The following is a 16,619-nucleotide window of genomic DNA, read 5'->3' as shown; positions in this document are numbered from 1 at the left end:
AACCGACTTAAAAGGTGGACTTCGTGTACACCACTTGTGAAGCCGGTAAGAGGAGGACGGTGAACCACACGCGCGCGCGCGCTCGCTCACCTCGCCGAGCCGGGCTGGGCCGGGCCGTGGCCATGGCCGAGGCCGAGACGTGACGTGCACGTGCCGGGGCGGTGCGGTGCGACGTGATGTGCTGAGATGAGAAGGATGTTTTGCAGTAAAGAATATTAAAACAGAGGGTTAATGTCGTCACTAATGACCGGACATTGAAGGCTCTTTACGACGTCTAGGTTCGTTGAACCTGAGGCACATTAACTGCCGCTCATCAAAGCCATTCATGATGTCCTGGTTCGTTGAACCTGAGGCATATCGTGCCTATATAAACCAGCACCCTCTCCTCTCATCCTCACTCATCTCAAGCACTCATCCAGGTACTCCTCTTCAGGAGACCTCTCCCTTCTCCCTCAGCTGCTTTCTGCCTTCCCCACCGCTAGCACTGCGCGCACAGGTCTAGCGAGAGCAGGGCCTCCGGAACCTCTGCTCGCTGAAGGTCCTGCACGGGACGCGGGCAATTAGGTTTTTGGGGGAGCGTCTTGACGCGACTGCTCGCTCCCTGAACGACTCCTTCGTCTACTTCCCGGCGTAACCGCTCGTGCGAACGACTACTTCGTCTACTTCCCGGCGTAACCGTTCGTGGGACTGCACTGCGAACATCTTCCTGCATCGACATAGTTCGGCTACTTCGAGCAAGACCAGTCGAATAGCATGTCTATTCCAGCTGGTAACGGCGCAACCGGTGCCTCCGGCACTGGTCCTGCCTTGGGGTACTTACTAAACATACTCTGGTTTAATTCTTTGTTCATGCTTATTAGTGAGAATAACATGAACACATGCACATATCTTGTACACACATTATCACTCATCTATATCATGAAATTGATATTAATATTTGGAATTAAAATATACCGAAAATTGCCTAGATATCTAACACCTTTTCTGACCGAAAAGAAAGAAAGATGCTTAGATACATGACCTTCTCCTATCACACGATTTCAGTCCAGAAAATCTCCTCAAATGAGCATTATTTCTTCTATTAGCAATGTTGTTATTACTCTACCACTATCTCCACCAAAACTGAAAATGACACATTTTGTTCAGCAGTTAGGTGCAGGCTCAGTCACAGGCACGCCATTGTCAAACTTCTTATGCTGTTCCAGATCTACCAAACCATTCTTCAACAGTTTCCAGCTACCTAATCATCATCAACCATAGCAAATAGTATTGGATTTTTTTTAAAAAAGAGAGATGGTGCCGCTATGTGGGTGGGTTAGTGATGATTTGAAAACTCCGGAGGTACATAAAGAGATTAAGGTTCTGTTTGGATACAAGTGCCGATGAAAGATGGTGGTAACCTTTTAGCACTAGTGTATTCAAACAGTTATGCTAATATGGTAACCAAGACTCAAAAATTTTAGCAAAATATAAATGCTAATAGGTGCTAAAGTTTAGCACTCAACTATAACTCCTCCAAACAGACCCTAAGACTATGTGCATAAATGTACGGGCGTTTGAATGTAAAGAGTATTATTCCCTTTTGACTTGGGTGTCAAATTATAGTTTGTTTACCTAGAAGAATTGAAGCCTGCAGCCGCTTTGCAATCCAGGCGTGAATTTCAGGACACAAAGCACCAGCATAACATTTTTTTATTCAGAACCCATACGCACTTGACCATTTGATCAAGCATAGTCCTCAATCCCAGAACCAAAAAAAAAAAACAAATTTGACTGTTTGTTCAAGGCACAAATGCTGTCAGACTCAGACAGAAAAAAAGGAGCAATTATTGGAGATGCGGGGTATCGATCCCCGTACCTCTCGCATGCTAAGCGAGCGCTCTACCATCTGAGCTACATCCCCAGCCGTTGGTTTTGATAGGATAAGACTTTACTTAATCACCTAAAAATGAGGCGCTCAAACACTCGGATAAGAGACCGGAACGCGCAGCCACAAGCAGCAAAGCAGCAGCACGTCTCGCCTCCCATGGCCACCAGCTCCACCGCCACCGCCTCCCTGCACCTCCTCCTACCCACCTCCCGCCGCCGACGCCTCCTTGTCCCTCGGGCCACCCACTCCGACTGCACTGTCGACCGCCGCCGTTTCATTGCCCACACCGCCGCCGCCGCCGTCGCCCCTCTCGTCCTGCCCCCAGTGTGGACTACTCCTGCGGCTCGGGCGGACGACGCGCCGGCGCTGTCCCAGTGGGAGCGCGTGTACCTGCCCATCGACCCCGGCGTCGTACTCCTCGACATCGCCTTCGTCCCCGACGACCCCTCCCACGGTACGCCTTCTTATTACTTAGTCAGTTTTAGTAGTAAGTAGTAATCCAATGCAATGCAAGACGTCATTGGGATTGGGTTCGAGATCGACACGCAAATACAAAATCTCATCATTAATTATATAAGCAAGGCAACAAAGGCTCCTTGGTTTCCTTCAGGCTTTCTCCTTGGGACAAGGCAGACGATATTGGAGACTAAAGATGGCGGAAACACCTGGTTCGCTCGCTCCATCCCTTCCGCTGAGGACGAAGATTTCAACTACCGCTTCAACTCTGTCAGCTTCAAGGGCAAAGAAGGCTGGATCATCGGCAAACCTGCTATTCTGTTGCACACTTCAGATGCTGGAGAGAGCTGGGAAAGAATACCTTTGAGTGCCCAACTTCCTGGGAACATGGTATTTATCTAATCTCGCTTCCTTCTCATACACACCACACAAGACAAAGCCTGTTCCTTTGCGCGTGCGTGCGTGCGTCCCAAAGGTATACTATGTAATTGCAAGATAAATCCTCAACATGCTACTATGTAATTGCACGGCAGGTTTACATAAAAGCTACGGGGGAGCAGAGCGCGGAGATGGTTACTGACGAGGGGGCAATCTATGTTACTTCCAATCGCGGCTACAACTGGAAGGCTGCCGTGCAAGAGACTGTTTCGGCTACTCTCAACAGGTACAGACATGTAAAACAATGCAATTATTGATGCCTAAACACTGAAGTAGAATCCTCTTAGTTAGAGATGCTTATCGAATTTCATGAAGCACATCCTTGGCGATAGGTTGTGTCTTGTTTAAGATTATTCATACAAGAGCATGAAATGAAATAACTGAATTAAGTACCATCTTGATTATCCATTTGAAGAAGCAGTTATGAAACACATCATACTAATTGGAGAAAAATATTGTGTTGCCTTTTGGCATATCCCCCCCCCCCCCCAAAATGATGCATGACATTGTTCCCTCCATTTTTTTTTCTTCCTTGTGTTTGTGATGCAGAACAGTTTCAAGTGGCATTAGTGGTGCAAGCTACTACACTGGGACTTTCAACACGGTGAACCGGTCACCTGATGGACGCTATGTTGCTGTATCCAGCAGAGGGAACTTCTATTTGACATGGGAGCCTGGGCAGGTCTGGTGCAACTAGTTGATATATATTACTTTGTTCTGTCATAGGTGGGTTCTGAAGTTTACATTTACATACCTGCGTTTATATGCAGCCATTTTGGCAACCACACAACAGGGCGGTGGCGCGGCGGATTCAGAACATGGGGTGGAGAGCAGATGGCGGGCTTTGGCTGCTGGTGCGCGGTGGTGGACTCTTCCTCAGCAAAGGAACTGGGGTAAGAATCACTTGTAGTGCTTCAGGACTTGCCATTTTTTTGTATCTTGCCATCGCTTGCAAAATGGGGGAGCAAGTGCCCTTTGATTTTTTAGCACATCTTGGCTAGAAACAACAGCAGATTACAGATACTTGGGCTGCTGTTTTCTCTTCTTTGGAGATTGATGGTCTTGCTGCCCAGTGTAACAGTAATCTGTTTCCATGCGTAGATAACTGAAGACTTTGAGGAGGTGCAAGTGCAGAGCCGGGGGTTTGGGATTCTTGATGTCGGCTATCGCTCACAGGTACTTCAGTAGTAGTAAAAGGCAACTGGGTAATTCAGTAGTAGTACAAGGAAACTGGAATTGCAATCAGCAGTCAGCACTGGAATTGCAATCAGCAGTCAGCAACCGGATAACCCGATCAGTGAGACTATGGGTGGTGATGTGATCCATTTCCAATTCCCATTCCAATGCATGCAATGCCACTGCAGGATGAGGCGTGGGCTGCTGGTGGGAGCGGCGTCTTGCTCAAGACCACAAATGGAGGGAAGAGCTGGGTGCGTGACAAGGCTGCCGACAACATTGCCGCCAACCTCTACTCCGTCAAGTAAGCAGCAAAGCGAAAATATTCATTCCATGGATCATGGATGGTCAATAGGCTTGCAAGTGCTGCATTCGATCTTATTTCTCTGAAACATTGCGATTCTGATGCTGTTTTGTGTTGTTGCCTGTTGGCACAGGTTCCTTGATGACAGCAAAGGCTTCGTGCTTGGCAACGACGGAGTGTTGCTTCGATATCTTGGCTGAAATCAGCTGCCAAAATGCTGGCCTTTTTGTATACGATGAAGATACAGTACGTGATCGGTGTATACATGTAACGGCATTTGTTACTACTGTAAAAGGAGGTTGCTGCAGATTGTGTTTGCATTCTCGCTTGCGCAAAAGAGTGTAAAGATGTACCCGTGACTATTGTACTACAAATTATGAATGAAACAGTACCATTCCCACCAAAAACATAGCTTTGTTTCCATCTCTGACTGCCAGTCTCCTCTTGTCACCACCCTTCCTGTCATTCTCCTCTTGTGTGGACTCACTGCACACAGCACCCATGTTCATCGCTGGAGCAGACGAGTAATACTTGCCATTTCTATTCTTTCTTTTCAAAAAGAATTGCACTTATTAAAAAGATGGTTTTGGCACGTATTTTGATGGGAAAGGGAAAAAATAGCCTAACCTGAAATAATGAATCCATTTCATCTGAACTCGAGTACGCTGAACTTGGGCCCGGGGGAGTTAATGGACAGGAGTGAGCATTGATTATAGATATGAAAGGAATCAAGATGTATGTTAGGCCAGTCTCAGTGGGAAATGTCATGGCACAGTTGTCAAAAGTGCCACATCAGTTTGACACTGGAATGACATAGTCACTCTCAGTGCACAGTGTCATGGTACAATTTTATAGACAACTTATAGCATTAAATAGTACAATAGTTATATGATCAAATATGTCATGACTCAACAAAGAACAGCCTCAATGGGGAGTGTCATCCCTGTGTCATGACTTGGCAACCGTGCCATGAGAGGGTCATGATGATGACCCTGGTCATCTCTCTCCTCTTAACTCTATTGCCACATCAGCAATTATGATGATGTGTCATAGCTTTTAATGTATATGACATTAGCACTGAGATTGGCCTAGCTCGACCTAAGCTATCTAGGCGTAAAATACGCCCGATTTCTAGTTTATTTTTACTCCAGCTTACGCGATATCGTATCTTATTTTGCGCAAAACAAGTGAAGCCCGCAATAAACCCTTCCAAACAATGGCTAACATTGGACCATTTATAAGACAACAATTTTATAGTTTTCTAAAAAGAAATATACTATCAAAAAAAATACCATTATGCTACAGTCTCTAAAAGTTTTTATTTATAGTAATATTTAATGTTTTTTAATGGGAAACTAATATGTTGCTGGTATAACTATCATGCATATGTATATATAAGCATTTTTGGGGCGGTTCAAATTGTACCTTGAAGACCTCCCACTCTCACCATAGGTCCATATCAAGGTAGCCACGTGATGTATTAAAAAAAGGTGTAACGCATAATATCACCAACAAAAGGAAATATTTTTCGCAGATACAGGAACTCATGGCTTGAGGGTAGAGGATAAAAAAAAATCAGTTATTGAAACATAGGTTCCACCCAAAAAATCCAAGGGAAAGAGTTGACAAAGTTTATAGAATACTATCTTTACTTTTAGAATAAAAAATAGATGTTCAGGACACATTCATTTTGGAAGCAAGGGTTTTCATTTGTCCTATTGAAGAAATTAAAAAATGTGATCAAGGTATATGCAAATGATGTTTATTTATTTAAAAAATTGGCGAATTCAAAACAAGGGAACCTGCAAAACCTTTTTCTTGGAAATGGAAATAGAAAAGTGCATGGAGGAGTTGGAAAGGAATCGGATATGACAGGAAAAACGGAATATTGCTATGCAACAGTGACTGCAGAGAGAAGTCGAGGTGCGTGACTGCACAGGATCTCGTTCCACATGGGTATATAGAGAGAGAGAGTAAACCAACCAAGAGGGATGAGTCTGTCTCGTCGGTCAGGAGAGAGAGAACTCATCCCATCACAGAGAGCCATCGAAACGAAGGGCTTTGCATTTGCTTTCTCGCCTTGGGAATCAAAAAGTCCCATCGATCGACCGACCGGTCGATCCATATTCCCCTCCTCCTTCTCCTCCTGCTCTTTGGAATCCCTCTACACTTCGAGTGGTGGCTTCCAGGCGGACGCGGACGGGGTTTCGATTCGATCGAGCGGGACGGGAGGATCGGCGCCGGAGCCGGTGGAGAGAGAGAGAGAGAGAGGGAAAAACCCATTTCCTCCTCTCCCCGGGCACCATCTTATCTCGAGTAAGCAAGCATGCCGACGAATTCATTCATTCATCATCAGTCTATCTATCTATCTATCTATCTATCTATCTATCTATAAGCTCTAAAGCCAAAGCGTGCTCCTTTGTTGTGTTTTTTGCGCCCGTGCGCGCTGTTTTTAGCGCCGGCAGGCTTTTTTCGGCCCTCCCATTTTCGTCCCGCGTTTCGCTGTCCGCTTCCCAGCAGATTATCATCCTCATTCGGTCATTCCTCCTCCTTCCTGTTGCCAATATTTTTTTAGAAAAAATAGAATCTTTAATATTCCGTTGATAGATTGCATCCTAATCCCCTCTAGGGATTTCCGCGCTCTTCCAGCCTCCACATTTTGTCCCCTTCCGCTTCGATTCCGCAACCGCTCGCTTACGGTGATCGTCATGCATCCTGAGGTCCCCCCTTTATCAACCTTCCTCAGATTCTTTTCATTGTTTTTCTTCCCTTCCCTTCCCTTTTTCTCTTCCTTCCTACCCGTGCGGTGTTTCCTTTAGATTTATCTGCAATCTTGGCCGGTGATACGCCACCACTGTTAAAATTTCTCTAGCTTTACTTTCCGGATTGCTTACTTATTTCCTGCTTATTAGTACTTAAACTCGGCTCAGAAGCCCCACAAATTTCTGCCGAGTTTGATTTCTTTGTGGTTAGTTAGACCTACCGGATTAGTGAAAAATTTCTTCGCTTGAATTTAGTGCTGTTAGTCACTATGGGCAAAACTCCATAGGCGTCCATTTTTGTCATGGACGGCTGCGAGTTCTAATTTGACTTTAGTATGTAGCTTCATGCTTAACTTAGGGCGATACCAGTTGCTTTATTGCAGATTAAGTAACGGGCTAGGCGTTGCATTGCATGAAGGCCTCGTTAGCTTCCGCTTGTGTTGCTATGTTGTCATAGCCTTATAGGGCACTTTGATTCCACATTTCAAATTGGTTAGTTCCTGTACATGTATCCAACTATGAGAGTGTTATCTGCTATCATCACCTGTCATATGTGACACATTTTTCATTGAAACTTTCAAAATAGAAACAGCATTCGGAAGGTACACAAAACTGCTAATTTCATGTTGTCCATGTGCTCTAGTTCAATAACTTTTCAATGTCTCCACTTCATGCTGTGTTTTTGCTTATTGACAATTGTGTGGCGATTCTACCTGCTGAAGAGACTGTCAGCTTGCTTCTTTACCTCCGCAAATCTAGTTGATCAGAACAAAGAAAAACCTTTATGATGCTGCTGATATGCTTACATCATCTCAATAGAAATGTGATCACAGGTTTTCTGAGAAATGCTGTGTGCACTTGAAGTAATTGACACAAGGCTACAAAGCACACCACATATTCAGTGCAACAGATCTTTCGACCAAAATATTGGCAGACACTTTTCGAAGGTCTACAATATGATGCATTTTTATCCATGTTCTCTTGTTCTTTCACGGCCTGGATTACCTGGCTTCATCAACACTGACATGGCATTTTTATCTCCTTTTCAGTGTCGCCTGATATGAAAACCTGTTTCTGTTCATCCGGGGAACAGGTAATTGACTGTTTCTGCATGCTTCCATTAGCAACTATCACTGATGAGCTTGACAGAGTGTATGTGGTATTCTGGTCTACTGATGCTGTGTATATACTGTTCTACAAGAAAATTATAAATCAACTGAACAACTTAATTGGTCCAGAACAATGAAGAGAGAGTAGGGACCATCAACTAGAAATGTTTACCAGTTCTTACTATTCTAACATCACTAAAGCTGACGCTACCCATCCACACAATCAAATCTGCCTAGGAGTTTCACGACCGGATCCTCTGATGTAACTGCAAGCTGTGAATTTGTTACTGACATGTGGGTTCCAGGGCGCTCGGACCCAGTTGTCAGTGACCAAGTCACCATGCATTTAAGTCAGAGTGGCTGCTTGTTTGACAGCTGTGGAGGTTAAATATATTGGTTAGTTACAAAGTTTCTTGTGCTGGTTGCATTCGTGAAAGTGAAAGAAGAACCAAAAACAGCTGTTCTGATTTTTTGCCTCTGAAAAATCAAATTATTATCACCTGGTCTTCTCGGATTCCTGGTTGCCTTGTTGGTTTGTTAGCCTTGTATAACCATGTAATCATTTTTCATATACAATGTCACCAGGGATTCAGCCAGCATAACCAAACACCTTTCAAGTTGCAACCCATCTATTCTTGCAATTTTCTGCAAAGCTACTTGTTTACTGTGTTTTGTGGTGTGGCAGGGACACTACATCAACAATACTTCCGCTTGGGCATGATTCAGATTGGAAACCAGCACCATTTTTTTCTAGCATTGAAGAGGTCAACAAGGTAATCTCTTTGACGTCAGGAGATCTAGGTACAGAGGGCCTTGAGTTATTATCTGCACAGCCAATACTACCATGTTGCTTGGGCCAGCCGAATGAAAGAAACATGCATGATCAGGCAGATTCTTCTAAACCAGTTTCCAATGGAAACCCACACAGAGGAGGCACCTTAAGTCAATCTCGGCAAAGGAAAACCATCAGCAATTCAGCGTTAGCAGTCCCCCCCTGCCATATGGTTGCAAAGAAGTTCTCCCGACCTGTCACTACTATTCTGAGGTCTGATTCTGACATTTTGCATGATGATGACAAACCTTCAAAAAGGAGTTATAAAAAGAAAGGAAACAAGAAAGGGAAACAGTACGGGCGAACGACCCGTAAAAAGTTGAATTTGGCATCAGAAAGCACTTTTGAAGAGAATACTTACGGTGTTTCTCCTATGGAGGTACTTCCGTCCAATTTACTGGCTGATAAGTTGTCAGAGATTACATCCTCTGGTAGCCTTTTGGTTAAAAAAGCCCATTTGGGTGGTGAGAACAACAATGACTCTGTGAAATGTGGTACTATGTTGAATTTATCTGCACTAGGAACTGATGAGACGGATGGTTCTGAATGTGCTGGTTCATCTAATGACGCTATAGGAGGGAGATTAAGCTGCACTTGTGCTCCTTACTTGAATGATGAATCAAATACTACCGATTCTTCAGACTTTGACGGATCCACTTTCGCGGAACATGGCTTGGGGGAAAAAAGCAAAAGCTGCCAGAAGTTTCCATGTGCCTATGTTTATAACACCGATTGTGCCACTACAGATTCCTTCTTTAGCAAGTGGAACAATGACAATAGTGGGAACTACAGTGTCAATGTTGAGGCCGGGTTAACTATGAATGGTGAAAATAGTCATGATCATTCTCAACCGCTGGCTTCCACAGGGCTGAATGATGTGAGTAAGTGCCAGTTGATAAGGCCACATCTTAGTGCTGCTCATGCTGAAGGTACCAACTATCATTTAGAGAGCAGATCTTGTTCGTCTAAGGATGTTACTGATAGTTGTAGTCATACTGAAAGAGTTCAGTGCAGCAGTGAGACCTGCAGCAGTAAGGACTCTCTTAAAATTTGTTCAATGAGCAGCAATAGAAGATCAAGAAAAACAACAAGCTACAGTGATCTAACTGTGTCTAACAGAGTAATGAATGCTAATAGGAACAAGAGTAATGGAAAAGATAGTTTGGCCATGTGGCAGAGAGTAGAAAAAAATGACAAGATCATATCTAAAGCAGGACATTCAAGTAATTCACCTGTTCAGGAAAAGAGTGCACACGAGGACAGTAACAAGGGTGTACAGGAAGATCCAACTAGAAATCGGGCAAAACATAATCAGAATAGGAAAGCATGCAAACATGAGTCCCCAAATGGGACAGTTGAACTGGAGTCTACCAAAGAAGAAGAAGATGCGTTGGGCTCATGCCAAACATTTTCCAAACCCATCTACAAGAAGCAAGCACTCTTCCTACACCAGCAAAGCTCTTCTTCAAAACAAGATTCTCAGTCATCAAAAAACTACTATGCTCCTAGGAACAGTATCCCCAAGGTGCCAAAGGATTCCCTGCAGCAAGAAGAATTGTCTACGCTAAAGCTAGTTCATGCCAATGACATCGTTGGTAGATCAACCTCAAATTCTTGGTTATCTGACAAAGTTGTTCAAACTGGAGATAGCAGCAACTATCCAACTGAGGGAAATGAGAGGTCACAATCTAGTATTGATGTAGCTGCTTCTGGTGGTGCCCACATATCAGATCCTTACTCTTTATGTCCTCAAGACAAGGGCACATACACTAGTTTGAGCTCCAAGAACTCGTGTACAGATAACTGCATTGCAGAAACTGAGGAAGCTCGATGTGTGAAGCTAACAACGGAGAATAATTCTCAAGAATCCTGTAAGTGGGGGTATTCTGCTGGTGGACACCTGTCACAGAAATGGGTTCCTGTTGGAAAGAAAGAGGAGTCTAATGTGATCCATATAGATATCTCAGAGGCTTCTGTTGTCAAAGGTATAGTTCCAGCTGATGACATTTCCGGTTCAGTTGGTCCTGTATCAACGGATGGTGAAGATAGCAAATTAGCTAGTGAAATGACATCTAAACTGAGCTCATCTGAACGCACTGATTTAAAAAGGCAAGCACATGATGGAATCGAGACTGGTTACAACAAGATAAAAGAAGCCATCAGTTATGTTTTCACAGCACAGCGACGATCAGAAGACATCCAACTTCGCATTGGTAGGCCTCTTGCAGATTTTGAACATTTTGTTAGCTCTGCTTCGCCAGTTGTGCACTGTAACCCTTGCCCTGCTGGCTGTAAATATTACTTGAAAGAATGTGTGGAGGATGGTTTATGTTTCCATCAGACTCCAGAAATCACTCTAAGAACTGTCTGGAAGTGGTACGAAGAACCTGGCTGCTATGGTTTGGAAGTAAAGGCACAGGACTTCCGTAGATCAAAAGGCTTGGGGAATAACAATTGCCAAATTACTACCTATTTCGTGCCATATCTATCTGCCGTTCAACTTTTCAAAAAGACTAAAAGAACCAGTGGTGGAAGCATTGTTAAGAAAACAATGGATGGGGATATGACATGTGAAACGTCTCCGCATCAGAACCTGCCACCTATCTTTGCAAAGCTTCTGCCACAACAATCTAATCCAAGAAACAGATCATCTACCTTTCACACTGAAGATGATCAACAGTTAGTCAGTGGCGAGCTCATATTTGAATTTTTTGAATCTGAACAACCATACTCACGGCGACTGTTGTTTGACAAGTGAGTTAACTTAGTAATTTATATATAAACAGGGGGTGCCTGCATGCTTATTGTCAGCCTTTTAGTTATGATGATGGCGATAATTTTGTTTATTATAAAAATTCCCTTTACTATCTTCCTTGTTATTGCGCTTGAGCCATTCTTTGTTACTAATAGTTTATGATTTTCGACTTGTGGTTCATTCTTGTACGCTGAACACTAGGAAATGTGTTTCTTTTGTAAAACATTCTTATAGAAGACTCATTGCGCTCCTACTAGGGTAAATGAGCTGATTGTTGGTGCGAAACCTGTGAATTGCCAAATTTTTGGAGACCCGAAGAGTTTGGAGCTGAGCCTGCATGATCTCCATCCAGCCTCTTGGTCTGTTATATGCTCTGTGCGTGCCATTATCATGTTGCTTTGGTTGTATGTAGATGTGTAAAACTTGTCTTGAATTTCAGGTATTGTGTCGCATGGTATCCCATATACCGTATACCAGATGGTAAATTGCAGGCTGCATTCTTGACGTATCATTCTCTTGGGCACTGGATTGGTCAGAGTAGCTCAGCAGACGAGGCTGTTATTTTGCCTGTCATAGGCCTGCAGTCTTACAATGACAAGGTAAAGGACCAACATATCTTGCGGTACATGGTTATTGACTGGAAATGGTTTGCCTGGTTTGAGGTTTCCAAGCTTGATGTTTCTGCGTCATGAGATGGTTACAGTTTGATTTGTGTCTTAAACATATTTCTTACCGGATGGTCATCTTGAAAATGGTTTGAACTAGCTAAATCGTAGCTACCTGGCAGTATTTTCCTGCAGACCAAAATCCAGTCTTTTTGCAGAAAACCAACTGAACTCGTTGAACCTTTACAAAGACTATTTTCCCCAATCTAGTGCCCTATTAAAGGTTCATCTAGAGCATCCATTAGAGTCAAAAGGACTCTGGGGGCTTAGTGGAGCTCCTGCTCGTTTGTGACCCGGTGAATGTTGGATTAGTGGTGGGCCCTGGCCATGTGGATTGTTGGTTTTTTGGGGCACTGGTCAATGCTGCTGGGAAAGCAGTCCTAGCCATGTGCATTGGTAGGGTGCTTTTATCGTGCTCTGTCGGTTGGTTCTCACCTTTAGATTTATTTTGCGATTGCAGGCGGAGCGGTGGTTTGAGATGAGCAAACCCGATTCAGAAGCTGGTGGGCCAGCGGAGGATGGACAGTGTAGTGAAGCGCCCCAGGTTCTGAAGCAGAGGGTGCGAGCTCTGAATGATGCTGCAGCGGCGATGTCCAGGGCCAACGTGGCCAAGAATGGGCAGATGACTAGAAACAGGCACCCGGATTACGAGTTCTTCATCTCACGCTACCGATAGCTCCGTCCTGAAGCAGTGGCTGGAGCTGTGTACGCTGCAGATCTAGCTCTGGGAACTACTGTACTCTTTATCTGTATGTATATATTAGCAGTGATCTGTGGATGATAGCAGAGGGAGTGAGTTTTGTCGGGTTTAGGGTGATGTGTACATATGAAAACAACCAATCACTAGTGCAGTTAGTGTTGACTGTCAGTATATGCTACCTCGTGACTTTGTTAAGTAGTACATGCTGCAACTGCAAGTGATGATGGACGATCAGGAACGAAGCACAATGCAGATGATCATTCATGAGTGAGGAGAAAGTCTGGTGTTTATTTATCATCAGTTGGTATAGTTAACATGAAGATGATAGCATACATAGATAACACGCCCGGCAGAAATTGCCAGATTGGCCTGAGGCACCAGGCTACGGGCACTTGGGCTTGCCGGTTTTTGGGTTGACCATTGTGTCATAGCAGGGGCAGAGGTGGCGTGTCTCCTGGCCGGTGCCCGGCGGCACGCAGCTGCAGCGGTTGCAGCAGACGTTGCACATCTTGTTGCACATCTTGTTCTTCCAGTTTCTGCCGCAGCGCACCATGCAGCTTGACGGGCAGTCTGCAGCATCCATCAGCAGACAACAGATGTGATTCTCTGTCCAGGAGGAAGCATGAGAGGAGTTAGCTGCACACGTCGTTACCTATCTTTGGGGGAGCCTGGAGCAGGGATCGACGCTGCTCCTGCATCATCATCATCATCATCATCATACATGAGCCAGATCTGATGCTTTTTGTTCCTGTAATCCAAGGATGCAAAGGTAAGGTCAGATCAGCTAACTTACCTGCAGCTCCTGTGGATCATCAGCATCAACAGCAAGGGCAGCCATGAGGATGAAGAAGAGAACATGGAGGAGGATCCGCTGCTTCTTCATGTTGCTTTTATTCTACAGGGGCCTGGCTAGGAAGGAATGAGTGCAGAACGGCAGGATGCCTCAACTTTATTGATATCACCGATGCCTTAATATAGGCAAGTATGTACATGAGCGGTGATAAGGATCACACACTAGTCAAATGGAGCTACATCAGAGGAGAGCCTTTGCATGTGCAATAGAAGAACGGACGGCCTGGCCATGGTGAAATGTGCAGGCTGTTTCTGAACTCATGAAATAGTACTCGTGGCAGGCCTTTAGTGAATGCGTCTGCAAATTGTGACTGAGATGGAACATGCAATACTTTCACCTAGAGATACTTTGTCCCTGACACTCACAAAGTGAAGATCAATCTCCACATGTTTTATTCTTTGATGCTGCCCAGGACTGGAGGACAAGTATTGTGCACTGACATATACCAATAATGTTGCACGGTGAGGAGGACGTCGCAGGTCGTTGAGAAGTTGAGGAAGCCAACAGGTTCCAGAGACTGCATTTGCCTCAGATCGGTATTTTGGCCTCCCTAATTTGCGGTCGACCGTGAGAATCGACCACCTACGGTCGATTTCCCGATAGCGCCGCGTTTCCATTTCTGGAATGGACTGACCCGCCACGTTTCTATTTTTGGAATGGACTGACCCCGCCATCGAGAAACTTTTCAAAAAGAAACAAATTGGAGAGAAAAATAAAAAATATTTCAAGAATAAAAAAATTAGAAGATAAAAAATTGGAGGAAACAAATTTTGCATCCGGAATTAAAAAAAGTTGAGGATAAAAGATTTTCAGAGAAACTTTTCAAAAATAAAAAAATTGGAGAGAAAATAAAAAATATTTCAAGGAGAAAAAATTTAGAAGAGAAAAATTGAAGAAAATGGAGGAAACAAATTTTGCATCCAGAATAAAAATTGAGGATAAAATATTTTCAGAGAAAAGTTTCAAAAAGAAAAAATTAGAGAGAAAATGAAAAATATTTCATGGATAAAAAATTTAGAAAAGAGAGAGTCCCCGCCGCCGTCGTTGTCGGGGACAAGCGCGCGCGCCGCCGCCGTTGTCGAGGACGAGCGCCCAGAGGGAGGTCCCCTCCACCGCCGCAGGGGAGCGCTGGGGAGCAAGCCACCACGCCGCGCTCGGAGCTCGACTCGGGAAGCCGGGCACCGCGCCGCGCCGCCTCCACCCAGCCGCTCCGCTCCACCTTGCTGCATACAGTGGATTGGCCCTAAACCAATCATCCCAAACATCCTTGGGTAACGGTGGAGGGTAAGGCGGTTCACCGTATGACTTCGTCGTATACGGCGGCACAAAATCCGACAATTCTCGATCCAGGCTATAATCAGCCGAAGCGGGAGGAGGCGTGACTTGTGGCTGTGACGCAGAATCGAGCACCATGGCACCGGTCTGACCGGTCGGTGCGACCGATCTGACCAGTTCGGCCCTGGACGGCCGAACTGTGCCCGGCGGGGGTGTCTGTCCCGCGAAGTAATTCGGCGGCATACCATACTGATAATCTGATGGTGCGGCCGAAAGACTAGGGTTAGGTGTAAAATTAGAATATTCATTGACAGGTTTCTTCCCCTTGTTTTGCATAGTTAAGTCGATAAGCATATCTTGTGTAAACTTTTGTGACTGCTCGAATCGACTCAAAAAGGCATCGGCAAACTGCTTGATGGAATCGAAGGTAAAACTTACCTCGCTTGGAGTAGAAGCAGACGAAGCAGCAGCTGTAGCCGTAGTAGATGCGTTCGGCGGCGGCGGTGTGAATGTAGGCATCTTGAACTCCTCCTTCTTGAACATGCCTTGCCGAGTCTTCCCGAAGTATGCAAGCAATCTATTCTTGGCGTCCTCCTATTCCTTCTGGAATGCCGCCTCGAATTGCTTGCGCGTCTCCTCAGGTATGTCTTCGTACTGGATGTCGACGGGAGTCGCATCTACCTTGGAGTCAACCTTATCACCGGCCATTGCTCCTGCTGAACTAAAATCTGTCCCCCAGCGGAGTCGTCAAAAAGTATGTTGACGCATAATTGGCCAACACACAAGCGCTAGAACGCGCAGGATCACAACCATCACAACCAGACGAAGTGCCCCGGCGACCGGTCAGACCGGTCGCGCCAACCGATCAGACCGGTTGGGCGCAGAGAACTTCGCGAAGACTTAGGACCTCAAGCTCGGGAGGGACCCCGTCGGAGATCGAAGATCTAGGGTTGTCTTGAGGTCGGTAGGCCACCCAAGACGCCCTTGAACGTCGTAGAGACGAGCAAAGAACAACACGATGTTGGAAAAGCTAGGGTTTAGAGAAAAATAAGAAAATTGTAGATTGATTGATTCGATTGAGTAGAAGGACCTCAATCGGCCGTGGCCTTTATATTTATAGGCCGGGGAAGATGTACCCCTTCCAAATTGAGTTACAAATAAATTTCATAATACAAACCCTAAGTCTACTCGGACTGCATAGGCCCAGACCGGTCTGACCGGTCGGCCCAACCGATCAGACCGGTCGGCCTCGGTGTTTGCCAATTTTGGCCTCCAACATATGCCCCCTGTTTTTTGGTGAGCTTTGCAAGCCAAAAAGCAAGTACCAGAAACTAGCCTAGTTACATAGATTTGCAAAGAAAGTACAAGGCTAAAAATAATGCTAAGGACGATATTCTATACCGGCCGTCTTCGTCTTCAAGCGT

At 45.0% G+C, this 16,619-nt stretch overlaps 3 protein-coding genes, 1 long non-coding RNA gene and 1 other non-coding gene across 8 annotated transcripts; 2 read left to right on the top strand and 3 right to left on the bottom strand.

Annotated features, from left to right (window-relative positions):
• Positions 1-1,830: 1,830 nt before the first annotated feature.
• Positions 1,831-1,903, bottom strand: TRNAA-AGC. The gene has a single exon. It is a non-coding gene; the product is annotated as a tRNA-Ala (tRNA).
• A 30-nt stretch (positions 1,904-1,933) lies between these two features.
• On the top strand, positions 1,934-4,651 carry LOC120668934 (photosystem II stability/assembly factor HCF136, chloroplastic-like). Its single transcript, XM_039948751.1, has 8 exons — positions 1,934-2,324; positions 2,481-2,716; positions 2,860-2,990; positions 3,314-3,446; positions 3,535-3,657; positions 3,866-3,940; positions 4,129-4,244; positions 4,378-4,651. Exons 1-8 carry the CDS (start codon positions 1,949-1,951, stop codon positions 4,442-4,444), a joined length of 1,257 nt encoding a protein of 418 aa, XP_039804685.1. The 5' UTR covers positions 1,934-1,948; the 3' UTR covers positions 4,445-4,651.
• LOC120668935 lies at positions 4,521-4,964 on the bottom strand. The gene is made up of 2 exons (XR_005672638.1): positions 4,872-4,964; positions 4,521-4,730 (listed from the first exon to the last, which is right to left on the bottom strand). It is a non-coding gene; the product is annotated as an uncharacterized LOC120668935 (long non-coding RNA).
• Positions 4,965-6,232: 1,268 nt separating this feature from the next.
• LOC120668931 lies at positions 6,233-13,341 on the top strand. Of its 4 annotated transcripts, none has more exons than XM_039948747.1 (7): positions 6,233-6,560; positions 7,840-7,953; positions 8,056-8,099; positions 8,801-11,701; positions 11,960-12,061; positions 12,142-12,301; positions 12,828-13,341. In XM_039948747.1, the coding sequence occupies exons 4-7, from the start codon at positions 8,991-8,993 to the stop codon at positions 13,041-13,043; spliced, it is 3,189 nt and encodes a 1,062-aa protein (XP_039804681.1). In that variant the 5' UTR covers positions 6,233-6,560; positions 7,840-7,953; positions 8,056-8,099; positions 8,801-8,990; the 3' UTR covers positions 13,044-13,341. The 4 variants fall into 4 exon arrangements, with proteins under 4 accessions (XP_039804681.1, XP_039804680.1, XP_039804682.1 ...); XM_039948746.1 differs by having other exon boundaries at positions 7,826-7,953; XM_039948748.1 differs by lacking the exon at positions 7,840-7,953.
• Positions 13,336-14,143, bottom strand: LOC120668933 (gibberellin-regulated protein 2-like). The gene is made up of 3 exons (XM_039948750.1): positions 13,861-14,143; positions 13,720-13,759; positions 13,336-13,637 (listed from the first exon to the last, which is right to left on the bottom strand). The coding sequence occupies exons 1-3, from the start codon at positions 13,948-13,950 to the stop codon at positions 13,450-13,452; spliced, it is 318 nt and encodes a 105-aa protein (XP_039804684.1). The 5' UTR covers positions 13,951-14,143; the 3' UTR covers positions 13,336-13,449.
• Between the last annotated feature and the right edge of the window lie 2,476 nt (positions 14,144-16,619).

The sequence above is a fragment of the Panicum virgatum genome, chromosome 4N, assembly GCF_016808335.1.
Source record: "Panicum virgatum strain AP13 chromosome 4N, P.virgatum_v5, whole genome shotgun sequence".
Taxonomy (NCBI): Eukaryota; Viridiplantae; Streptophyta; class Magnoliopsida; order Poales; family Poaceae; genus Panicum; species Panicum virgatum.
This window is presented reverse-complemented; position numbering and strand designations above follow the sequence as displayed.